The sequence below is a fragment of the Polyodon spathula genome, chromosome 3 (genome assembly GCF_017654505.1).
Source record: "Polyodon spathula isolate WHYD16114869_AA chromosome 3, ASM1765450v1, whole genome shotgun sequence".
In the NCBI taxonomy this organism is placed as follows: Eukaryota; Metazoa; Chordata; class Actinopteri; order Acipenseriformes; family Polyodontidae; genus Polyodon; species Polyodon spathula.
The window spans coordinates 67,903,644-67,930,826 of NC_054536.1; the positions used below are offsets into that span (position 1 = coordinate 67,903,644).

Sequence of the window (27,183 nt, forward strand, 5' to 3'; positions counted from 1 at the left end):
GCTGACCCAAATACAAACTGAGAAGCAGAAGAGCCTGAAAAAAACAGTGAACAAAATAATAAGTGGTATCTTCACTGACAAAGTACATATTGGGTGGGTGTTTAACCTTGCAAGATAAATCAGAGGTACAGTAGTACTATCAGGTTGGCAAAAAGCACCAACAACTTTTTTTTTTTTTTAAAAAAAATTAAAAAAAAAAAAAAAAAAAAAAACCCTTAAAAAGGACAGCTGGAGAACAAAAAAACCAACACATTTTCTAAAGCCCACTGCACACATCTGAGCTTGCATATTCCATGATCAGTTTTGGTTTGATGTCACAATTGAGTTTTTCTTGACTGGGTGTCGCACACTGCTAAGACTGAATTAGACTAACCACAACTAGACCCTGGTGATTATTATGTATGCAAATTTAAAGTAATACTGCCCTGTACACATTTTTTTTTTTTTTATTAACTTATCCCAACATACCAACCCTCACATAATGCATGGCATTGAATGCTGATTAGATATCGGAGACAGCACTGCGAAGCAACTAAAAAGATGTGCGTAGCCTATTAATTTAGCTACTGACCATTTACACTGTGCAAACGTTGCAAGCAGTGTTTGACTTGTACTGTTTGTCTACCTGCGGTAAATAAAATTCAAACTGTTGATTTTTATTTGACTTGGACGTTTTTTTTTCTCAGCATGTGGATCTAGGAGCTTGTGATTTGTGCACCAGTTCTGTTTTAGCACAGTAAGAAAATATAGGCTGCCAACAGATTGACAATAAAAAGGTAAATTGATAATTTACCTTTGATTAGTAAACGCCTAAAAACAACTATTCAAATAAGCACATACTAGCTATTTCGAATTCAAGACTAATGTATTTTTTAACTGTGGAACTAAAGTGCCAACATTTCAAAATGAAAACTCTAGCACCAATAGTGCGGGGTTAGTGCATAAAACCAAATAAAGGATTTGTTAAATACCACATTTAACTACAATGCAACTATCAGCATAGATATACTGTGGTGGTACTTGTATCTCAAATAGTATTGTAAAATAAGTTAGACTTCCAAAAAAAAACAAAAAAAAAAAAAACTGTACATGCCACCTCTGTGACAAACAGATTACCAAGGAATGTATCTCACTGGGGTTTAGCACGCCCCTAATTATTTACATGTGCAACTTAGTGTAGATGGCACCCTTGCACTTCATCAGTACAGGCTTACTGTATGTAGCATTTATTACTTAGGTCAGGAGTTTCACCTTAACACACAGAGCTTCTAGATTTTTCCTGGACAATGTTGGACGGAACTCTGTGTGCAATTTACGCACAATACTGTATATCCGCTCCGTATCTGCGTTACTGTGTCGTATAATCAGTATGGTTAGCATCACCTTAGTCAACAGAGCAAACTTTGGCTGGCCTTTAGCTGCAGATGTGACCATTCCAATCTTGTACCTTGTATCTGCCCTGTCTGATTGAAGAATAGCTGATGGAAAGTTCTCCACCTAATTTGTCATACGACAACAGGTCAAATCTTATAAGATACAGCAGAGATGCAAATTTGGCACTTGCCTGGCTAATGTCAGCCACTTCAGCATGTTTCAAAAACAATTTAACAATTCACCGGCAATATAAGAACTTGCCTCTGCATAGTATTTTCTGACAGAAAATTTTCTGCTCTCCCTGGATTCCTCTAAATATTGCCTTGTTTTCAGACCAATTACTAGGTTATCCCTGTTCTTTTGGTTTACTCTAACTTTTAATTCTACATCGAATGCAGATCTGCTGCAAGTGATTACTGATGGCTTGATGAACTTGCTGAGATGGACTAAATGCAAGGAACCTAGTTCCTGCTTGAGAATATGAATACATGGCTCATCTCTCTGCAAGAGTATTCAACACATCAAAAAATGGTAAGGTTTGGAGAAACAGGCAAGACAGCAACACAAGAGGGTTCTCTAGGCTGTGCCATATTCTACTGAATCTGGTGTCTGGCTTCCTAGCTGTTGCTACTTTTGGCTTTACACCACCCTTCTTGCTGACAATTCTCCCTGTCTTCTGGCCTCTAAAGCAAGCAATATGTGCTATACTTAAGTCACTGGACATTTTTAGATTCTTTTTTCCGTAACATTCATTTTCCATCTTATGCAAAGCCTGTGCGAAATACACTAAAACAAATGCATCTACTGGGTATACACCACTTTGTACTATAAACATTCTTTTTAATAATGAACCAATACAATTTTGCAAAGACAGAGTAAAAGGGCTACTTTCCCCCTTGGAATATTGGCAATTACTGAGTAGTATTGCTTTGTAACAGGCTACTGTTATATGTTGCAATACCAGGTATTCTGATAAACAGATGGTACCTTTGCCACTTGCAGAAGAAACTTCAAAACCCTTAGGTTTCACACTACCTTTGTCAGTGGACACCTTACTTGACATAACAGGTGAGCCTAAACTCCAATAAAGCAATCCACATAAAGTCAGTCTTGCATAATTTATGTCAAAACAGCTTGATACAAGTATAAACGTAAGAAATACTTTTTATGTTAAAAAATAAAGAGACGATTATAAATCAGAGGCACAAACATGTCCTAATTCAATTACCTACAACAATTTTCCAGATTTCCTTAACACCAAGTCAACATATTTTAAAATGCTTTGACAAATTGAAGTAGTAGTTACACATAGGTTTGGTAGGTTTTGCCACTGTAAACTGTTGCTTGCTTGGCATTTTTTTGGTTGGTGTCGCACTACACCTAGCAGCGTTCTGCACAACCTTCCTCTTGCTACAAAAAAAAAAAAAATACATACAAAACATGAATCAACAAACTTGGGTTTCACACTGCATGTGTCAAGGGACATTTCTATTGACATCACAGCTAAGCCTAAACTAAAGTAGTCCACATAGCATTAATTTTACTGTTTAATATTTTAAGTATTTGAGGTTGAAAGAGATATAAATGAAAATGTATATTTAAAAGAATTGCATACCAATCAATCAATAACAAACTTAATCAAAGTCAATAACTTCAGTTTTATCTTTAGTGTGGATTTATGCTCAAGAAATTAAGATGTCTTAAAATAGAGAACATATAAAAAAAACAGTACTTGTGGTAGGTTATATCAACCACGGCTTGCCTGGTGTGTTTTTTTTTTTTTTTTTTAGCTGTGGTTGGTGTCTCACTACATGTGGCTTTCTGAACTCTCGCCTAGACCGAATAGAAAAAAGAAACTACGTTCCAAAGTGAAGCTACCTACAGTGGGGGAGTCGTTTTAAAACCGATGTATAAAAGTAACGGATTGCTACCTTTGTTTACATTGCAGAAGTCCACGAGTGTGGGTCATTGCTGCAGCAATCTCAGTGCATGAGCCTAAACTCAGCCACCTTACAAATTACAATTGCTGTTGCTGGTTTAAGAATTAAACAACTGAATACAGTTTTTAAAAACAATGATTTAAAGATTGATCAGATTGACTGTGCTGCTATGTGAATTAAATGGCAAGGGCAGCACTGAATGTGGATTGCATTGTTCTCTTTCTTTACGTAGGCAGCTAGCCCTTTATGTTCACCTATCATAACACAAGCATTGTCTGCTCCAAACGCTATGCAATATTTCCATGATATGTTAAATAACTGCAAGTGTTTACTGTCTTGAAGATGTTTTCTTCTGTTGCTGTTACGTCATTGCATGACAGTAAAGCAAGAAGTTCAGTCACGAATCTGCCCATCTCTGTACCGAAATACCTTATAACGGTACAACTGTGTCTCCGTATCATTGCTGCCATCAGTTGCAAGTGCGAAAACATTTGTCTTCATGACTGAGGCCAGATCGGTAGATGAAGTAGATGCTAATGTTTCAATGATAGCAGTAGTTTTTGTTCTTGCACACCCATATCTAGAGGCTACATTGCTGTCAGGAAAGGCAACTATCACCAGTGGACCTACATGATCTGCAATGGTGACAGGTAAGTAGTGCTCTAAAATAACATTAGTGAAAAGGGTCTGCTTTCAGAACAATCGATTTTGCTGTAGTCTAAAAAACACGTCGATCGACCTATTATCTGGGTGTGCCCTAGCATGTCTTTCATGTTCATTTACATTGTTTATTCCACTGTGTTTCAAAACAAAACAGCACTCACAGTAACAAATTCTGACATTTTACTTCGCTTAATAAATGAAAACTTTCTTGCATACTGTGACAAAGTGCCCGCCCCTGTGTGTATTTTCTGTTATATGTTGCGTGTGATGTGTTTAATGTTGGTGTATAGTCATTGGTACACGGGATATAAACTGGTCTGTGTAACACAAGTGTTTAAAATGTATATTTGTATTTAGGCACGAGGATTGCACAGCACTTCACGTGCAAGTAAAAAGTAATAATATGTGAGCACGGAGAATTGCACTTTATTAATTCACGTGCAGTTGCACCATGACTCCAATTGAATGACTGATTAGCAATCGAGTCTTGGTACAGCTGCATAAAAACAGCATGTTTTCACCCACTTGCGGTTGGGTGTTCGGTGAGCGGAGAACGGGAGAGAGAGGAGGAGAAACCAAATACAGTTACAATTTCAATTGCTATTGCGTGCTGGCGGGACAAGCACGATACTTGTTTATTAAACTCACCGTGTTTGTTAGTCTGTCGATCTGCTCACCGTTTTTTTGTTAAGTGTTAGTCCGTTTTTGTTTGTATATTTATTTTGGCTACCAGTGCCGTGTCCTGTTGTTTCTGTTTGTTCAACTGTTTTATTTTACAATAAACCGGCACAAACAAGCGCCACCATCATTTCATTTCACATCCGTCCCGTGTTTGTGTATTGCATTTCTTTCCTGGTTCTGACGCCGCCCACTTCAGCCATCTCTGTGACAATACACATCCTTAAATTTGAGTGTTTGGTCGTGTCTCTTTGGAAGTTGCCACCATTGTTCAGAGGTGTGCAATAATCCATGCAGTTCGCATTAATGCAGATATTTGGAGAGACAGGCAGCAGCTACAAGTACTGTATCTTGTGATCTTCAACCCACCTCTTCTGACTTCTGATTAGACTCATTGACTAAACTAAAATCACATGTCAGTAATGCCACTGGAGCACAAAGGGACAGCCCCTCCTCCCTTCCACCCCACACAATAATAGAGAAGGAAAAAAGCAAGAAAGTATTTAACCTGTATTGTGTTACAATTGAAAAAATGTAGCATTAGCACCTTTGCCTGTATCACTGTAGCAGAGGGTCAAAAACCCGTATCTGCTACAGCTAAACCCTAGCAGTTGGCACCTCTGCTAAAGCTGTCAATATTCCGTCATCGTGTATGACAAGCCACATCACTTAAACCTGCTTCACCATTGGTTGACACCCTTATGACTAAATTGGTCTCAGTCGGCAACTGCCGCGTACAGACATACTGATCATGTCTGAACGAAACTGCGACTGAAAGATTCAACATGTTCAATCTTCAAATCTGAAGACATCGACTGAAATCTGGATAATCTTGGTTTTAAGGGCATGCACACTGCTAAGATTCATCCAGACTGTGTACGGCCAGTTGATGAGATGAGTCGGGCTGTGTGTCAAGTTCCATTTGAATTAATCTCTTGGTGTTTCTGATATGAACTATGTATACAAAATAAAGAAAGTGCCATATTACAAGGCATTTCCCCAAATGCTTTACCTGCATAGGGTAAGTAGCTCTTCAAATTTTTTTTTTTTTTTTTTTGTAAAAAACACAAAAAGGACTGTTCTAGTTTGTTGGAGCCACCCACCACTTTAAGGGGACAAAAGAGCTTTGTACCTGTAGAACTTGTCGTTGTAGGTGCAGCTGACGCAGTTGACCCAAAACCAAAAGCTGCTGTAGCTGCAGTGTTACTTCCTGTCACAAACACAAAGGGTGAGGCTCCAGCAGCAGGTGCTATAGGTGCTTTGCTTTCCTGCGCACCAAAAATGAAGCTTTTGGAGCAGGTGGTGGTTTCAGAAGCACCGCTTGAAAAGCCAGTGCTGCTGGCCTGACCGAACATGAAGGTAGAGGCCGGTACGATGGATGCAGAGGTGCTGGAGCTCCCAAACATGTTGGTGGACGGGGTGCAGGAGGCCGTGGAGGCAGCTGTAACTGTAGCAGAGGCTGTCGTGCTTCCCATGAAGTTATATGCAGGCTTGGACGCTCCTTGATCTTCAAAACAAACACATTAATATGTTTATTGCCACTGCATATTTTACAATTGAATGGTTTATAGTTATGGATGGTCTTAATGAACAGGGGAAAGCTGGCCAATCATGGAAGAGGGAGCAACTGTATGGTGTGTGATATTGAGAGTACATTTTCAGCTAAAACTTCTCTTTGCACATCCTGCATAAACTGTGGAATTGGGGGCGGGGGGTTGATACAGTAGGTTTAACTGAAACTGGAGTTTCCACCGTTTCTGCATGGAGATTTTTTTAGTGAAGAAGCTGCTACAAATGTAAAACCTCAACAGGTGCCACAACGACAGAAAATGTGATTTAAAAAAAAAACATTAGGGATTTAAGCTACTTCTCTATAGGTTTCATACAAATGGTTAAAAAAAAAGGTGATTATTATGGCACGATAAGGTAAATTCTGTACCGTACCTGCAGTAGCAGGGGCAACCCCAAATGCAAATGTTGGTTTTGGTTGCACTGCTGCCTCTTGCTTTTCAGCAGGTTTCCCAAAGCTGAACACAGGTTTCATCTCCTGCTTGGCAGTCTCAGGCTTGCCAAAAGAGAAGCCCAGCTGTGCTGCAGGCTTGTCTGACTCCTTCCCCTTGCCGAACAATAATTTGGAGGAGCTACTGACAGGGTCTGGCTTATCAGTCTTTCCAAGCATGAATGTTGAGGCTGCAGAAGGGGCCAGAGTGCCAGTCTTTTCCTCCACAGGTTTCCCAAAAGCAAATCCAACTGCTGGTAGCTGCTCCCCAGAATGCTTTTTCTCCTCTTGTTTGCCAAAAGAAAACTGCACAGCCACTGCAGTTCCTCCCAGTTCTGGCTTCTCCTTGGGGGCCCCAAACTTAAATCCCCCATCTGCTGTTTTTTCATCTGCTTTAGGAGGGGCAGAGAGTCCAAAACAGAAACCTTCCAAAGATGGCTTTCCTTTTGGTTCGGCAGCTTTGTTTTCGGACTGGCTGCTGCAGTTTCCAGTGCCGAACTGAATTCCTCCTGCTGCGCCAAATTTAAAACCGCTACCAATGGGCTGAGAATCTGGCTGACTGTCCTCACTCTTTGTCGTACCAAACTTGAACCCTCCTGTAATCCCTCCAGAAGCAGCATTGTCTGTCGATGAGGTTCCAAATTTTATTCCCCCCTGGTCTCCAAATTTAAATCCCCCCGTAATCCCCCCAAATGGGGATGCAGTGGTAGCTGATGACAAAGCCGAAGAGCTAAAACCTGTGGGGAGAAGTGAAATTACATTAAGCCCTTCATCAGGATCTCGCACACAACAGTGGACAATTGCAATCTCTCAAAGAGTATATGACACATGCACAATTTTGTTGACAGAATCAGCTTTGATATAAAGGTCAACTTCCATCAGAATATTTGAAGATATGCAACTAACCTGTCTTACACCCAGAATGAATCTTTCAGGAAATTTACTTACTAGCATTATTTAATCAAATCAGCCGATTAAGATATGTTTAACAATTTAATTGCAAGTTAAAAAAAGTTTAGGAAACTGCTTCTACTACCTTTGGTCTCCACCTTGGCTCCTGGCTTTGCACTTTGACATGCCACACATTGCATCATTTCAGCTTTGTTTTGCACTGCACACACGTCACAGTCCCAGCTTCCTTCAGGTTTCTTAAATATGTCTCCAAAGTCTAGCAGCCCTCCAGATGGTTCTGGGGCAGTCATGCCAGAAGGTGGTACTGCAACAGCACCTGAGAATGTCAATGAATCCTGAATTTGAACATGCATCAGTTTACCCTTGTGCCTTGACAGTCCTATAATTTCAGTAGCAATAACAGGAATAACATTGTCAATCTCGAGAGTTTAAATATAAAACTGAGGACACAGGGCAACCTAGTCTGTTGCTGCTTGTATGTACCTTAGCAGGAAAAACATGTTGTGGTCCCATTATTTTTAACATTTTCATAAATTATCTTACCAGTATCGGTACATCAATTGCTAAGCCGGCTTTCAATTTACATTTGATTTCTGTGTAGCACCATTAACTTTTTACAGTGTGCACTCACAATAGAAAATGTGACTTTACATTCAGCTGTCTGTTAAACATACTGAACTTAACGCTTTAAGGACCGGGATCGTATTAACACGATCATACTTAAGAGGGCTTTTAGGATCACGATCATATAAACACAATATAAAAAGCACTTTGTTTTGATGACTTACAGGGCCAACGTACTTTGCAGTACAGGTTTGAAATACTTTTAAATGATTAGGAGAGGGAACAATGTTCACTTCCTGAAAGTTTTTTTTTTTTCGTGTGACGTCAATGAGGGGGGCATTTAGTGGCAGAGAATTTACAGCAGCAATGCAGACAGAAAAGCCGAAACAAAATCACAGGAACTTGTTTAGAGTGAATAAAAAAGGGAAAACGCTCTAAATCTGATGTATTTGACATATAATTATGTTAGAACATTCATTCTGTCTCATGTGTTTTGATAAATATGCTTTTACAACATTTATAAATATCACGAAACAAGTGGATATAAGCAGATACCATTTCATGAACTAAATATTTCAGGTACATTTCTTTCCCTTATTACTAAATGGAATTAATAACTTAATAAAAAAAGAGAGTAGTGTCCATTATTGCTTATAAAGACCCTGAGAATAAACGTGTATGTCACTGCAATCACTCAAGTAAAATAATGTCTTATAATTTGTCCAAACATCAATATTTTCAACTACACTTTCATGAAATATTGTAAAGTCACTCGGGTCATAGAATAACACGTTTTTATACATGCATCTCCAAGCAGAATGAATACATACCTTAAAAATATATATATATATATATATATATATATATATATATATATATATATATATATATATATATATATATATATATATTATATATATATTGCGTTAAAAAAAAAAAAAAAAAGCAAAAAGTTTGTATGGTTTCTGAAGTGCTTTATAATGTTCCCCAGAGTGTTCTAAAAAAAAAAAAGACATTTCCAAAATGCTACTGTAAAAAACAGATTTCTAGTGACTTTACAGGAACAGAGTCAACTGTTGCCAAAAAATGCCTGGTCCTAGGGGACCATCCCACTGAAAAATGCTTGGTCGTGAAAGAATTAAATACTGATAACGGTCTGCTTCCAAAAAAATAAGGCTCGACATTACAGAACTTCTACCACTTACCTGGTTTTGCACACTGACAGGAGACGCACTTGATGTCCTCTGCTTTATTCTGTACAAGGCATACATCGCAATCCCAGGCTCCTTCTGGCTTTTTGAACTTTTCCCCAAAGCCGAACCCAGAAGACAGCGAAGATGTCATTGTTGTGATGGAGGTGGAGCCAGAGCCACCAGAACCCACTGTCAACTTGCTTTCAGAAAAGGCAGGCAAACTCAAGGCAGATTTTACTCCAGTCCCAGGCTTTGAAGTCTCACAGGCTACACATTTTGTAACCTCTGGTTTGTTCTGTACTAAACAAGTGTCACACTCCCAAGTCCCTGATACAGGTTTGAATTTATCCCCAAGGCTCGGCAAGGTTTCCGGTGTCGTTTTGCTGCATTTGCTCTCTTTTGAGGAATCTACGTTCGGTTTAGCAGTCTGACATGCAACACATTTGCTGTCACTGGGTTTATTTTGCAAGAGACAAGCATCGCATTGCCAGGAACCCGTTGCAGGTTTAAACTTGTCCCCAAACCCAAACCCCCCAGTTGGTGAGCTTGTGGAAGTCATCTGGAAAGGCTTCACTGGAACTGCTGTGCTTCCAGCAGGAGATGAAGAAAAATCTGTACACGGAGAAACAAAAGCAAAACATGCTTAAACATACATTTCAAAATAGTTTCAGTTTTGTTTTCTCCAGTTTCATTTACTCTTAACTGGTCTAACCATTTCCTGTTTTATCCCTTTAATTTTGTTTCCACAAACAGCAGCTTGTCTGAAGATCTGTTTACAACTGCAAAACAGCAAAGGAACAAGATTCCAACTTGTGTCAAAAGCAACTAAAAGGTTTAACCCACATCAAAAGATATAAATAAAATCTGAGGGGGACACTACAAAAGTTATGGCAAATTTAAGGGGAAAAAAGATGGATGGCTGCCAAGGGAATGACTGGCTTATTTAGGGCACAGCACGTACTGGATTTGCAAGATGATCTGGCAAGTCAAAGCAAGCCAGCAGCTAATTTATCATTGTACTCAGAGACCAACATGACTAGACAGACAGTTTGGACACTGTTGCAGTAACCTGTGCCTATTGTCGTTGAATTCAACATCAGAAAGGTTTACAGCCAACTGCATAAGTAATGTTCACAATTAAATGTGTATGTTGCTGAAGGCATGTGAAATTGTAGTTGTGGTAGAACAAATCTATTCTAAATTGAAACATGATGTCCTTTAATACATACAAGAAGGTTTGGCAAAATGCTCTGTGTAGCACATGTTGCACCAATGAGCAGTAAATTTTTTTTCAGCTTAAATATTTCTATATAAAAAGCAGAAGAAAATGTGTTTGCAAACTGCCAGACAGTTTTGGAAACTGACATTTATCAGGAATGGTCTCAGCTAGATTTAGTGAGGAAGTATTTACAATCCCACTGTATCATATGATTTTAAGCATACAGCTGAACCTTCATTGAATTTACAAAAGCTGGGACAGCAACAAGGTTGGCTTTCTAATAAACTGGAATCATGTATCTCTAAACAAAACTATGTAGTCCATAGAAGGTAGAGAAAAATGCTACCACTTTAAATCAGTGAGCATTTCAGACAGAAGTGTGGAGAGAGAGTGATTCATTAATTATTTTAATATGCATGTTTGAGTCTATAAAAAGGTACAGAACAATGTATAGAGTACATAAATGTGTGGGATGTTCGGAACCTGTGTGAAAGGTATTTGTGTATACAGTCTTCCTACGTATTTTTTTTATTTTGTATTTGGTGAATAAGGTAAAACATAACTTTTTGGTTCTTAGTGCATCTAAATAAATAACCATTACTTGAACAAGATGTAATTGATAGAAATTAATGAAAACAGCTGCTTTATGATCACACAATTTTAAATATTGCAGTTATCAACCTACCGGTAAATCTTTTATATGTAGACAAATATTGCTTCCTGATGTATCTGTACCCTTCGATGTGATCAAAGTACTGTAACTTCACTGTAATTGTTAATGGATAGCGATATTGTTTCTGTATGCTAGAGTAATGAACGGCAATGATCATTTTTATATGCACACGCACATTTTTACTGGTAAATGTCAGTACATTTGCAGGTGTGTTACAGGATTCTGCCGAGTGAACGCCATGGGGGTGTAAAGTTGTCGTTAAGTGAAAAGTGCGGAGGGGCGTTGACTTAGGCAGGGGCGAAATTACAGGCATTATTACAGAGGGAGTATGTTTTATATTAGACAGATAGATTACGTTTACAATTAAACTTCAAAGGTAGAGCACTGCACAGACATAGTAAAGAATCAAGAAGCGCAGTTAACATATTTAATGAATGGTGAAATACAATTCAAGGTTGTTGCAATATGTCCACTGTTTTAACATTTCGTTGTTTTTCACAATATAAACATTAAACTTTAAAGCTGCAGTGCAAAGGCACATTATGAAAAACCACATCTGTAGGTGGAAAATCCTAAAATAATTTGCTACAATCAAAAAATATATAAACGTGAAATTTCGGTCCTGTAAAATAAAGGGCTTTACATAATCTCTGGAAGTAAGAAATTGCTGTGTCCAGTGTGAAACATAACATAATAAATTAACATCTAAAGTAGCAATTATTACATTAAAATGTTCAGTACAAAAAATGGTGCCTGAGTTACAAGCTCTTGCATTGTCTAAAAAAAGAAAAATACCCAGACATGGATTGCAGCATAACTCCACTTCTTTGTTATCTGAACCTTCATCATTGATGATGCAAGCAATTGCCTGAATCACAGAGCAACTACTTCTGGGCAGTTTTTTCAATTCTTGTCAGCGAATGTATTTCCCCTCAGGCATTCTTTGCGCAATTATTATTAATAACAGGAAATTAATGGTGAAAATTTCAGTGATTTTCAGCTAAAATGCGGGTGGGGCGTTGACTTGTTAGAATATGACTGTGGCAAAGTGGTTGATTGTGTACAGGTGCAGGAGTGATGCAGTGCGTAATTAACAGACAGACAATGTGTAATGCATTGGAATAAATAAACGGGTTGCAGTCCCAAATAAAACACACATTTTTCCCACAATGTACAAACATGGTGTGTAGTGCACGTGGTGGGCGATACAAGTTTACACATGACAAAAGTGAAGTGCTGTTCTGGGTTTTGTGCTGGCCCTTGGTGATAGCTCCAGAACACGTTAGCTGTCTAATAACAAACAAGACAATTATAGACTTTTTCTGCTGTTTTGGGACAGGTTTCGATTGTGCTTATACAACATTACTCGTAATTTTGTCATGGATTGCATAAATTTTTTTTTTTTTTTTTTTTTTTTTTTTTTTTTTTAATACTCATGTTACCCTTACCATTTGAAATGGTTATGTTCAGTTAAAAGCAACTGCCGGACAAAAAAAAGATAAATGGCCAGTATTTTCAGAGACTTTGTTTATTTTATAGCCTCTGGATATATTCTCCAGCTATGACTAGTCTACCTTTTGCCCGTGTCAAGATGCAACTCCTCTGTTGTTAGAGACCACAGCATGAGAAGCTGCCAATCAACACTCCGCTTCCACGTACCAAAAGGCAGCGGACTGTCTTAGCTTAGCGCACACAAGAACAGAATGGATAACCTTTTAAGAAAACAGTGCATTATATTATGCCTGACTTAAAATGCTTAATTCTTAGACTGCATGCATTTGACAGTGAAACATAGCATGATAATTTTTTTAAACTAACTAGTGGTGCATCGATAAATCGGTAGCCTATCGGCATGGCACCCATAAGGGAAAAAAAAAAAAAAAAAAAAAAACACAATCAATAGTCAGTTTTTGTTATTTTAGATGATATTCATGCTTAGTGGCACAGATGACATTGTCACAGTGGGAGGAGGGGGTGCTACAACAGTAACATGTAACTCACCAGGTCCTTTTAAAATGTCAAGCACACTGCCCTGTTTTAAAGCTTTTGCTGGTCTGAATGGACCTTCAAAGTCCTCATCATTTGTATTCACCGGAGTGCCAACAGCAGATGAAGATGTGGAGGAGTTCTTAACTAAACACAGTAAACAAAAAGGTAAATTAGAGTTTTAAAATCAAGCATAAACCAGGGCACAATTCCTGATTCCCCACACTTTTTACCACAGCATTTCTCTGCCATTTGAAATCTAATTGTAAAATTTTACAGTCTAATACTACTCATGTGCCTAAAGTGATCCAAAAAAAGCACTCAAACTATTAGTAAGACTTAAACATACCCATTAAAGTTGTTGAGACCTCATTTTCAAAGACATCATGAGTTAGCAAGAAGTCAGAGAACAATTGCATAAACTCAGAAGGTAAAACTGGTCGACGGGGTTGGACACACAGCAGAGAAATGCCTTAAATTAAAATGAAACTAAAAAGTACTGTAATCTCAGTAAAATATTAAGCTGGCACACAGTAACACAGCTGATACTTAAATTGTGTCTATGGCCTATAAAGCTCTTCAAACACTAATTATGGAATTCCAAATGGTCATGTTTGAAAGAGCTGCCTACCTGGTGTGGCTGAAGGCGTTGATGTTGTTTCACTCAGGTCAGATGCAACTGTTTTAGGAACCGGTGCGCTAAATGTAAATCCAGCCTACAAAAGGGGGGGTGGGGGAAATTATTTAATATTGTAATAATAGTTGTGTTAAAGTTCCTAGTAACACCTACAGAAAGTATTTTAATACAGTATCAACTTAAGGCTACTTACAGAGGGTGTAAGAGGTAGCGGACTCGTCTCAGTTGCTTTAAAAATCGGTGATGAGAAGGTGAAACCAGTGCGATTCTGAATAGAGGCGGCAGGCGGTACCTAAAATACAAACTCTTAGCATGGCAATGCAAGCAACAATTAAATAAAAAAGACAAAAACGGTTAATACCAGATCAGTTTAAAATATATTCATTTTCGGTATGCAAGTAACATGCATATTCCCTGCTAACAATATAAAGACCCTCTCACAGCTGTCGGTACATTTAAAAAAAAAAAAAACACACAAAGTCACCTGCACTGCTCCAAACAATGAGGTATGCATATAAAGCATTTTAACACCCAAAAAATTAAACATCCCAGGATATTTAAAAACTGCCATCAGCTGGAATTACATTGGGGGGAAAAGGATCCCAATTTTCCATCCTCTATACTTGTCCCATTGTCTACCCTTCATGTGTCAATATCACATCAGGCATAAATACAGACCTGGCATTGATTGATTGCATGGGTCTAGACTTCCCAATTTCAAAACTGTGTCACATGAGCTTAGAGATTCTACAAAACAAGAATACTCCCTTAAAAATATGGGGGCAGGGGTAACACCTGCCCCCATATTTTAGAATGTCTAATTTAAGTAAATGTGTTGTATTTTAATAGCGACAAGGAAAGTCATGTAAAAGGAATACTTCTGTTTTTTAGAATAATTCTAAGAAATATCCAAAACCACGTTCCAGTCAGCCTTACCTTATTAGCTACTGGAGTCGTCGTCACAGAGGGGGATGTATTTGTAGGACAGCAAAAGTTCAAGGTCGGTAAAGTCGATATCCTCACAGGCAAAGAAATATGTGGCAGATTTGGAATTTCCACTTCCTACAAAACATCAGAAAAGCCCAGAATCAGCACAGCACATGTAGCGGCCAATGTCTCAAAAATGTCAACATTAGCATGAAAATGTAAAGCATGCATACAGTAATTCTACAATTACCCATGCCATCTGGGATGAGGCCAGCAAGTCAAAACGTGTAATTAAATAGCCATTAATTAAGCACTGTGATGAACACTTTAATAATTGCAGCTTGTACCACGACAAGAGCACTTCCCCTTACGAGAATGGAATGTATAGGCATTTGGCAGTGGATGATAAGTTCACTTTCATTTCAATTAGAAAATGAGTATCTAAAAATTGTCCTTGTCTAAGTGTTAGTAGCCTACTGTATATTACACTGCTGCTTGTTATGTGAAGTACGCAGAAGAATGTAGTGTTAAGAACCGATACCGGGGCAGTGAAAAAAATGTGTGTAATACAACAAACATTACAGGTATAACAAAAAGTCCATGGAATCCATCAGAGTGTGTATTGAACTGGTGTATGACTATTTAAAAATTACAACAAATTAAAAAAATAAAACACCACCCAACAAGTTCAGTAGGTGGTGATCAAATATTTTCATATGCATGTGTCTACATATTTTGCATATGATTTAGCAGCACTAAAATACCCACCTCTTGGTCCTGCGCAGGTTTTGAGGAGGCACGGATGCCCCTCTCCCTCTTCATCTTCCCACCTGCCCCTCCAGAATCCATTCCATTGGCTGCAGGAGTGCTGAACAATGGGTATGAAAAACTGCTTGTGCTGAAAACAAGGGACACATCAGGGCTACTAAATGTTCCTTTATTACACTATATACAATGTTATGAACAGTTTAAAGTACTGTACATGCTATAAAAATGAAACAAATTTATTTATACTCACTCAGCATAAGGGTAGAGCAAAGCAAACACCATTTGCTGATGGAAATTAGGATGCAGTAATCATGGTCAAGTATTCCTCCAAAACCATTTAACATGTTACATTTATTTACGTTTTAAATCCGTGCTCCACAAAACAGATGACAACCTAGTAACAGACCCCTACCTTTTCGGGTGTTGCAGCGATATTTCTGGCTCAACATGCTTAGTTTGTCTTCCCCCCTAAAAAATAATGGAAAGGATTTCTAATCAGAACATGGCTTATTACATGCAGACCAAAATATATATTATATATATATACACATACATATATATACACATTATATATATATATATATATATATATATATATATATATATATATATATATATATATATATATATATATATATATATACACACACACACACACACACATACATACATACATACACACACACAAAATATTGCACATTAACAAAACATTGACTGTAGTAATTTGGAGTACATTAGTCAGACTATACAGACATGCTCACTGCATTGCATTCTCACCCTGTCAGCTGAACTACTTGAATGACCTGTCGGCGTTAAAGAGGGTTTGAAAAACATAGATTTGTTCACTGCTACAGAAGCAGCCTTTGGTGTCACAAGCTTCTGGACAGGAGGGTGTTGTGCATCACTCTGGAAGACAGACAGAAAGCAATTTTGACTACAGCCCCAATATGCTGATCAAAACTTTGAAATTAAAATTGACAGTTTAAAATGGACATAAAATTGACGCTCACATTATCAGACTTTCCCCGATGAGGGGGCTACAAAATTGAGATTAGCTGTAGCTGCAAGTGAAAACTACATCTGATCCTTTCTCCATACCACCTGAGGGGAACTCTGCATCTTAAAATATAAAAGCATAGTTGTGGTTCCCCAGGTAACAAAACCAACGTTTGGCTCAGTAAGTCAATGGAGGCAGGGACCTTAAGGACAGACAGAAGTTACAGGAGAGGAGTAATTATTTTGAGAAGTTACAGTAAACTGTAAAATTATATTCACTGTTGATATGCCCTGTAGATAGCGGAATCCTTTCAACCTTTATCTGCAACTAGCCGACACCAGGGCTGCCAATTACTTTTACAAAAACCTGCCTATTTTCTGAAAAAAAATAAATCGCCCAATCTAGAGCTTGAGTCATGACGTCAATCACCAGTTTTTACAATCAATGCAATAATGCCTGGACAATAAGCGGGGGTGTGCAATTCATATCGCCAGACACCCGGGACAAGAAGATATGTGAGGGACAACACGTTTATACTTCTTTTGTCAATGTTTTGTTGCTAGAAAAACTCCCATAGATTTCTTGGAAGTCACGCAAGGTCCTTGAAACTCAAAACTGCAGAAGTCTCACACAAACAAATGAAAACTTAAACACTAAACCTCAAATGAAAAATACATAGTATAGAAATACACATCCTTTTAATTCACAAACCTTAAGGACAAACACAGTAACAAATGTAGTTAAATTAATGCAACAATTAGGGATACAACAAAGGATACATTTTGACCTTCGAAGGAACGGAACACATTTCTGAAGGAAGGTTTGAACCTGCATAGTGTATTGGTGATGTCACCATACTAGTTTATATTTGATTAAAATCCTTTTATTTTACAGGTAGTCCATAATAATCCTCCATGATGATACAAGTTGCTTGCACAGTTTGCATTCAACTTTTGTTTTGGTCATCTGGACAAAAAAAAAAAAATCCCAAACAGCATATTTCTTTCAATATAGCTTATGCCTTACGCACGCTACAACACTTTGCTGTCAAGATGGTTAATGAAGAAATTAAAGGTTTGCTTCTGGATACACGAGCTGGAGCGGAGCGGGGCAGATGGTGCTCAGTTTGCGAAACTAGAATTATTAGAGTTAGCGTATATTTTGCATGGTTTCAAACAAACCTTCGAACACAGCCCTAGCAACAACCTTTGTGTACAGTAGGAGTCCAGTAAAGTTAGACCACCAGTTCTTGGAAGAATATTTAACATAATAAAATTACAAAAACCTTAAAAAAAAAAAAAAAAAAAAAAAAATGGGTGGTTGGCAGTAGCTTTGTAAAAGCGACACCGATTGCCTTAATTTTTTAATACAATTTTGCACTGTGAGCCCACTGAAATGCCCATAAAACTTAATCATTTCTGTTTATCCAACGGCCATATAGGAAACCAAAACATATCAAACAAGCGTCAACACCGTTCTACTGGGTAACCAATCCAATCCTTTAACTGTTCCACTCCAGTGAACATTCTACCTGTTTGAGGTATTACCAAGGGCGCTGGAACTAGGGGTGCTGGGGTTGCGGCAGCACCCCTTGGCTTTGCATGGCTTCCATCATATACAGGGGTTACAGTTTTGTTCAATGGCTTTCAGCACCCCCACTTTAAAAATTGTTCCAGTGCTACTGGGTATGACCGACGTAACGTGACTTTCGGCTTGTGCTGCTTCTCATTCCAAGGAAGGATTTTTAAATATATTTTGTCCACAACTTTGGCATCTTTACTTTCCAGGATCGGATCCTATTGGTGGGTAGTTGACAGGGCAGGGGGTGGGGTCTGGTACTGTGCGCTGTTCTTACTCAGATTCTGATTCGACATATGTTAATCATGTTGTGTCAATCATGGCAGAGATCTAATGTTAAAGTAAATAAATAAATAAATACATAAATAAAATAAAAACAGCGTTTTGCTAAAACTGCCAAAAAAAGACAACCCTTTTAACAATTATCCCGCAAAACAATGAAAAACCACCATTTGCAGCACTGCCCAACGGAAGGCTCTCATGGGCCGCCAATTGAAAAACACTGCCATACAGCACGGCAATAAAATGATTTCCTGAGGATTGCCAAACACTTCCCCCTCTCTAGTGCCCTCCAAATATTAAAGAAATATGAATAGACAAATCACCAGCAACAGCTGCAAATCCACACTGCTGCCTCCTGACAGTTTTCTGCCAATGTAACTGCTGTGCACACGTGCTGCACTACAGCTCTGCAGAGTACACAGAGTGTCTATACTTATTCAGAGTGGAGGCCCTACAATAAAAACCAGTTTCCAATTGCATGCAGCTGCGCAAAGAATTTTAGCACATCTCACTTGCCAAGTCAAATATTAAACACTGCTGTGCTGTGGCAGAGCAAACAGAGGACAACATTATCTGAAGTTCAGAGCCAAACCCTCCTGGCACAACGTCTTTCACTGAACATTTAAAGCAGCCTATTCATACAAACTTCAAAAGTTGTGGTGGAAAAAAGCAAAGTTAAAAGGGGACATTTTGGAATACCATCAGTGAAACCCAAAACGCATGTTAAACAATGTGGCAACTACCAACATCAAATCAAACTGCATTACTATAAGATTGTACTAAAAACTATAAGCCATTGCACGCAAGAGGATAAAAAAATGGCAGGTGTAGTTACAGGTTAAACAAATGTTGCCACTACAGGCCTTTATCTTAAATATCTCTATTTCTGCAAAAGGATGAACCAAAAAGGACACTTACCTTTCTTTTTGACTTGAAATGAGTGACTTCTAATTCACCCCTATTCAGCATCTGCAATTGACAAATTAGAATTTTGTAGATCAGAGAAACAAAAAGCAGCAAAATGAATGTAAAGTTTTAAAAGGGAGCGCAGGAAATTGAGAAACGGGGACTACTTACTGGAGACAATGGCAATGATGAGGGTGATGGGATTCTTTTAGCATCCTGTGAAGCAAAAGCAGTCGAGTATGGCCATATTAAATCAGGTTTCATTAATTTTCACAGTGCTAGCAGTCTTCTGGAGTACAGTTTAGACATCGTATCATTGTTAGGTTTAAAAAAAAAAAAAAAAGTAAAAGGCATTTCTCTGTCCCAGCATTTGTATGCTGCATACATTTATACAGATTTCCTACAACGTCATCCACCAAGGGGTAGGTTGTTCTTGCATTTATCCAAGTACTTAAAATGGCCAGTATTGGTTTTGGTTAAAAATAGACATTGTACTGCCCTTTATTTAAAACACATTTAATCCATTAATTTACAATACAGAACTGCTGCGGCTATCTTCCCTGGATGCTTGTGTTGAAATGAAGGTGATTTAAAACCAGCAAGTGTCCATAAGAGAAGTTGGTCAGCCTATGAATTTCTGCCTGTGGAACTGTAAAACCCCACAACCAACAATATTATAATGGACTCTGACAAACTTACTGCTAAAGGACTGGACATCCTTTCTAAAGACTGAAGAATTCTCCGTGCTGTGGCACTCGTTACTCCACACGGAGAGTGAATCTGTTTTGCTTTTATCTGTCTTCTTACAGGTGCCTGCAAAAAAATGTTTAACCATTTAACCATTAATAATCTTATCTAGTTAACATGTACCCCCTTTCCAAGGTTGTAAACACAAAGTAAGCACTCAGTATTGTGAAAAAAGTGGACCAACATAATTATACATTATGTACATGTAGCAAGTAAATTTAGATGTCAAATTTGCAGATGGCAGTACTGTCCTGATAGTAGGTAGGGAAGTAATACAGCCACCTAGTTTTGTAATTTGCACTACCACATTCAAATTAGCCTGCAGCTTTTGGGTTACAAGAACAAAAACTGAAAAAAAAAAAAAATCAGAAAAAAGGATGCAGAATAAAATAAACTGCCAAAAAAAAAAAAAAAAAAAAAAAGGGAAGGGATTAACTTGTCATGCACGCATCACTGTAGAACTTGCTGATAAAAGTTAATCAAGTTCCAGCAATATATGCAACAAAAGTAGTCCTAACGAGGTCTGGGTGGCAGCAGAAAGGAATATCCACTAGAAACTGTCCTCAGGGAATTGGATGATTCAAGGGCTTTTGCCAAGCACTCCTACCTTTCACTTCCAGAGCTCGACATCAACCCACCCTGACACTAACCCAATCCCAACCCTTTGCAGTCCATTTATTCAGCGCTTGTCAGGCGTGTCGGGTTTAAAAGGCACTGAATTGCAAAAGGACACTCAGTACTGTATCTCCAGCCAAGCCCCACCCCTTGTTTGCTATATTTTTCACATACCTCTTTGTAGACATGCATATTGATAAATCCACTCCTGATCACTCGTTTTATAACCAAACTCATCAACAATGCAAGTTATTATTTTATTACTATAACATCTCAAAAAGCTCTGCACATGTCTGAAATATTTTTTGAGCGCTGGATGCAGAAGCAGTTATCTGCTTTGTTTTTGTCAGTGTTCTCTGTAGTGCATGGAGCTATGACATACGTCTTTTTTTCGGCCTCATTCGTCTCCAAATCTGGCCACTCACTCTGCCATTGAAAGGTTCTCAGATTTTTCCAGAGAAAAAAAAAGACTAGGGACCTGTGCTTTACATCTTTGTGATGACATCGGATCAGGACTGGAAAGGGAAAATTGTAAATGTTGGACCTGGTCTGACATAGGGCCGCAAAGGGTTAAGCAACAACAGACCTAAAACCTAACCCAATTCTTAACCCTTAAGAATCACCTGATGCCCTGATGAGAGTTTCTAGTGGATATTCCTTCGTGCTGTATCTGGGTGCAGGACAAGTAGAATTTATCCCCCCCCCCCTCCCCCTTAAAGTTTTCTAACAAAAATTTGAGTGAGACATTGCTGAAGGTTCAAATAAACAATTTCAAGCAGCCATGCATATTCACAAGTGTGTATATGTTTTTCTGATGGTGTTGCAGTGTATTTTAAATCTCCATGGATCTCTCAAGGCTACTCCAGGTCACACTTAAACTTAAGTAAAAGTTCAAAAACGTTTGGAAACACCCAGTGGTTCTGGATACACTGCAGTTTGATAATACGATGCTCAAAATGTTGGTTTGTCTAGTAGTTCTTGGGAAACAGCACCCTGGTCACATATCCTCAACTGGTTTACGCAACATTGCTGAAGTCAACAGGGAACATGATATGCAAGCTGTTATTTCTGTTTTACCTGGTAAGGTGTACCCCGAACTCTCGAACTTGGGGACCTCACTGCAGCTGCCCCACCGTATGTTGTTTTGCCAGGATAAAACATAGAGTCTCCAAGCTGACTAGAATTCAGCGCAGAAGTGCTTGCAAGGGACTAAAACATAAAAAAAAAAACCAACCAATTACAACTACCATACTGGAGAAAGTTTAGAAATAGACAAAGAACCCTTCTTGTGTTAAAAAAATAACTTACTGTGGATGACCCTCCAAAGACAGACAGGTTAAAAGCCGGCTTTCTCAAGCTGGTTCCAGCTTGTTGTGGGACTGATTGAGAACGATCAGCTTCAGGGGACCACACAGGCAGCACAAACATGTTTTTTGAAGTGGTCACATCTTGGTAGGAATAGAAAAAAATAAAATCAGGATTTTAAAGCCAGGAATAATAAAAAGGTTTATGTCCACAGTATGAAGCCAACATCTGTGTTGTGTATTTCATCATTTGAAACAAGTCACAGTACCATTGCATTTGTTTTAACAGCCGGGATATTTCTGAAATACAATCCCCTCTTGGCAATCTTAAAAAAAGGTACCTTTATCAGATGCTCTAGAGGAGAAGCCACTGGTGGTTGAGATGTTGTCATCTTCGTGCTGAGAGGTAGAGTCTTTGATCTCCTTTATCAGGGAGAAGCCTGAACTGCCAATGGGAAATGCTGCGGACGTGGAAGGCTGACAATGAAGTGAAGGGGAATTCAGTGTGGCGAAATTATGACTTCGATTGAGCGGTGGTCTTGGCAGGATACTTAAATTCAATGCAGACTGGCTTGTAGATGGCTCTGAAAAAAAGAGTGTTTAGGGGGTTGAAAAGTTTCTCCATTGACAAACACATATTGCATTGAGAAGTTCAAAAAAAAATCTTGCTGGTTTAACCAGGCACTTAAAAGCTTTCAGTTCTACAGTTAGCAAGTTTAAAAACTTGCATTTTAAAGCTGTACAGTTTGTTTTAGGTAGTGGCAAAACCAAGCTTCCATTTATTTAAATAGAATACATTTAATTTAAACCAATGCAGGCACATATAGGATCTTCAATCATAGCCAAGTGAAAGATTATAGTGGAATGCAAAATGGAATCATCTGATGGATGTTGGTGTAAAATCAAGGCAGTTATTGTGTTCACTGTGAACGTGGGTCAGTTATAGTTAAATGAAATGTACAATTAAAACGTAACACTAATCAAGTCACAATAAATGTAGAACACCAATTCTATCTTTGTAACATTTAACAACATTAGATTGTTATTTTATAATTATTAATAATGACCACGGGTCCAGGGATGGGCATTTCTGTATATTTTAATAATTGTATACATGTAATTTACCGTAAAAAAAATGTTGTTTAGATCACACTGGCATAAAAGTCACTCCCCCTTTGAGACTTCAATTTTAACCCTTTGCAGTCCATTTATTTGGCGCTTGTCAGGCACATCAGGTCCAATTTATTTTCACAAACGCTGTTTATTTTACACGCACTGTTTAAATCCCCCCCCCAAATACAGTGCCTATAGAAAGTCTACACCACCTTTCAAAATGTTCACCTTTTGTTGCCTTATAGTCTGGAATTAAAATGCATTAAAATAAGTTTTTTTCCCCCCCGTCTATCTACACATTCTACCCCACAATTTAGTGAAAAAATATCTAACCAAGTGAAAAAATATTCTAGAAATTTGTAACAAATTAATTAAAAATGAAAACTGAAATAACTTGGTTGGATAAGTGCCCACCCCCTTTGTAATGGCAATCCTAAATTAGCTCAGGTGTAACCAATCACCTTCAAAATCACACACCTAGTTAAGTGGCCTCCACTTGTGTTAAATTGTAGTGATTCACATGATTTCAGGATAAATTCAGCAGTTCCTGTAGGTTCCTTCTGCTGAGTAGTGCACTTCAAAGCAAAGACTCAACCATGAGCACTTTCACTTTCAAAAGAACTCCAGGACAAAGTTGTTGGACGACACAGATCAGGGGATGGGTATAAAATAAAATATCAAAAGGCCTTGAATATCCCTTGGAGCACAGTCAAGATGATTATTAAGAAGTGGAAGGTGTATGGCACCACCAAGACCCTGCCTAGGTCAAGCCATCCCTCCAAACTGGATGACCGAGCAAGAAGGGGACTGATCAGAGAGGCTACCAAGGTGCCAATGGCAACTTTGCAAGAGCTACAGGCTTTCATGGCCAAGACTGGTCAAAGTGTGCATGTGACAACAATATTCCAAGCACTCCACAAATCTGGCTTGTATGGTAGGGTGGCAAGAAAGAAGTCATAACTCAAGAAAGCCCACCTTGAACCTCATTTTGAAGTATGCAAAAAAACTCAGGATATTCTGTTGCCATGTGGCAAAAAGTTCTGTGATCTGACTAAATTAAAACTGAACTTTGACATTTCTTTGTTTTGTCTCCAGTCATGTACTGTTTTTTTCAGCATTGCGATTGCCATGCATTTGGTCAAATTCAACAATACGCAATTTCAAACCTGTTGTGTAGCATTTTTGTTTTTTGTCTGACTGTCCTACTTTACCCAGTTGAAAAGATACCTGCATAGCAGTTACAGCGAACAGAAGACTTAATAAGTTTACTCTGCTTTCTAACCAATAGCCATTTGCAACAGATCTCAGGGGCAGGTTCAGTATGAACGTTGACAAATTAATGGATCAGGAGAGCGGGAATAAGGTAATTCATAGAGATTGACTGGTAACTTTATCCACAAATATGTTTTTCCACACACACATCTGGGTCAAGCTGATGTCAGTCGAGTCTGAAGTATTTAACATTCAAAATGACTAAGGGTACTGAGAGTAACCAATAAAAACTATTATAACGGTGGTTTTGTGTTTCTACCTAGCAATATGACCTGATAGATCAAAAAAAAATTATGTCTATTTAGAGACATAGAAAAAAATGACTTCTTTAAAAGTAATATGTTGGCTGCAGTGGCAGGCTCAGAGTTAGCATGGTTAATGGGTCTGTCCAGGCCATTTAAATTTGTTGCAATACAAGACAGATCAATATTTTTCTAATTAATTACTCGAATAAACAATTGCATGTGCCCATCCGCATACGGGTCACAAGTATTAAACGAATGACGGTAATTCTCAGTTAAACACTGAATACATAATCTTTATATGCTCATGGATAATCCAGGAAAAAAAAATAGATCACCTATTTTGAAGACTAAAAGAAGAGATATGAAGCAAAGTTGACAATCCACTTAAAATCCAAAAGTATGATTATTAAAAAGAAAGTTTAACTTATTTTTTTATTTAGTGTCCAATTATTATTTTACCCTCAGATGTCTCCCAATTTGGAATGCCCAATCGCTTTTCCCCTCACCACAGCAATTCCCCACATGGCTCAGGAGACCCATAGATTCAGTGGGCGTCCTCTGATCACACAACCAAACCAACTTCCTTTTTCACCCCAGAACGAGAGCAAATGTCAGTGAGCTATCGACCTTTGCATGACAAACACCAGCCCTGCAGGTCTCTGCCTTTGAGTTCATGGGACACCAGGCAAGCAGGGTTCGCTGTAGCACGATGAAGAGAAACTGTCCAACAGTTTTGCCACCCCAACCCACAGGAACGCCACAGTGACACTCCCGTCGGAGGCCCCAGCAAAAACCCCACCTACTTCACATACCTAGCTACTTCAAATACGAGCATAACTGCATTTGGCAATTTTACATGTACCTATTATATTAGCGCTGCAATCAAGTTGGGTCTTCAACAATGAATGGCTAACATTGACTATAGTGATACAATAGGAATGCATGTTATTTTGGTTTTACATGTTGGAAACCATCAAATGGCCCTAAACTAGCTTCCCTGACAGAGGCTGTTAAGGTTTATTGTAGAACTTGAGTAACACTATAGTTTAGTGCAAGTGCATTAGGTGGAAGTGCTGTAAAGTGCAGATGCAATGCTTTTGCACTGCCTTAGATAAGTGAAAGAGTGCATGTACAGGTTTAATAAAATATTTATTGAATTATAGCTTAATGCAATCCAATACGTCTAATGGAGGCTAGGAGTGTATGATAAAAGTTTGGCGAATACTGGTGCAAAAATCAAGGATTAGACATGACCAGCTTATAAGGGCACCTTTCAACAAAAATGTCCTTATTTTCTTCAACCATCTGATCAACCAGCCATAAGGCTCTTGAACCAGCTCTGAATTTAACAGTTTGCAATGTTTTCAACTCACCTGCATTACTGGTTGAGGGTTCAGGTGTGTGCCTTCTGTCAGAAAATGGCAGCACCTCCTCTTCCGTGTGACCCTGGTTGTTTTGAATCTGAATGTCATGGTTCTCCCGTCCATCTGCTTCTTCCTCAACATCTCCCTCTGCTGATGTTGGCTCATTACTCTTGAAGTATTTTTGTAACCAGCCAGGAACTATATTCTTCACTGTGTCGGTCACTCTGCCAATAATACCTTGCTGCTAAATGGGAACAAAATAAGAGCATGCGACTCAGGTTTGATTGGTCTTAGACAACCTTTACAAGAATTAGTAATAATAACGCAGCCTGAGGTCATGGACTGGACAATCAGACAGAGAAATGCATTCCAGAAATTTGCATCACAATAAGATATCGATTCTGGTATAACAAGACTCTGTACTATCAATTGCATGAAGTCCCCTTGAAAATAGTTATGTAGCAAGTAGAAATTACAGAATGTGTTCCTGTTTATTGTACTGTTTTAACACACTAAATCAGAGCATGTAAAGTATGCAAATTATTTCTCTTCATATGCCGAGAAGCTTCTCTGGCAGTTTGTATTTTGGGGACAACATTTAATTTGAACAGATTCATACCAAAAACAACGAAATGGCACGGAACTTGGTCAGAACAGCTGTCATATTTAGGATTAAGAATCCCTACTCAAACAAACTACATAGCCCAATGCCAATACTTTGCACTGTCACTCAAGCTGTCATTTACTTGACTCACAGACAAGACTGGCAAGGTGGCACTGATCTCTGAAAGCATCAGTCATAAGAATCATTAAGGAAAGCCACATAGAAATCATTTCATTTTTGTCTTATACTTTAAGACAAAGGATTTTACAGTACTTGGATACAGAGTGAAAACTGGGTACCTGCACCTGAGTTGTCAAATTCAGATAAATGATTCTACCAGGACATGCTATATGTAACTGGAAAACCTCCATTAAAAGAAATACGTAAAAAAAAAAAAAAGCGTACAATTGTCCATGCCCGAGCGCTGCAAACAAGACATTCTTTACAGACTGTTTTTCCTCAAACAGTCCACACTTTCAGAACTTTGTTCTACAAAACTAATCCTTCCCCTTGGCAGTTTGCCCACCATAAATGGGACAGCAAATAAAAATTCACAAACTTTACTTTATCCTATCCGCAACAGCATTGCACGCTTAGTTTATGTAAAACAGACAACCAATTTT

At 38.4% G+C, this 27,183-nt stretch overlaps 1 protein-coding gene across 2 annotated transcripts in view; it reads right to left on the reverse strand.

The window, feature by feature from the left end:
• Positions 1–27,183, reverse strand: part of LOC121313348 (nuclear pore complex protein Nup153-like) — a 42,962-nt gene that overhangs the window by 6,167 nt on the left and 9,612 nt on the right. Inside the window, exons 2-20 of one of the 2 annotated variants that reach the window (XM_041245766.1) lie at positions 25,966–26,197; positions 22,304–22,546; positions 21,967–22,106; positions 21,736–21,867; positions 19,996–20,109; positions 19,468–19,512; positions 19,309–19,359; positions 16,311–16,439; positions 15,946–16,001; positions 15,534–15,663; positions 14,775–14,900; positions 14,032–14,130; positions 13,833–13,917; positions 13,217–13,348; positions 9,336–9,935; positions 7,691–7,882; positions 6,600–7,391; positions 5,788–6,162; positions 1–34 (exon numbers count right to left, since the gene is read on the reverse strand). The exon at positions 1–34 is cut by the window's left edge and continues 242 nt beyond it. In XM_041245766.1, the coding sequence (XP_041101700.1) occupies positions 1–34; positions 5,788–6,162; positions 6,600–7,391; positions 7,691–7,882; positions 9,336–9,935; positions 13,217–13,348; positions 13,833–13,917; positions 14,032–14,130; positions 14,775–14,900; positions 15,534–15,663; positions 15,946–16,001; positions 16,311–16,439; positions 19,309–19,359; positions 19,468–19,512; positions 19,996–20,109; positions 21,736–21,867; positions 21,967–22,106; positions 22,304–22,546; positions 25,966–26,197 (3,707 nt within the window). Of the gene's footprint in view, positions 35–5,787; positions 6,163–6,599; positions 7,392–7,690; positions 7,883–9,335; positions 9,936–13,216; positions 13,349–13,832; positions 13,918–14,031; positions 14,131–14,774; positions 14,901–15,533; positions 15,664–15,945; positions 16,002–16,310; positions 16,440–19,308; positions 19,360–19,467; positions 19,513–19,995; positions 20,110–21,735; positions 21,868–21,966; positions 22,107–22,303; positions 22,547–25,965; positions 26,201–27,183 lie in introns of both variants that reach the window. The other variant, XM_041245765.1, reaches the window with a different exon arrangement.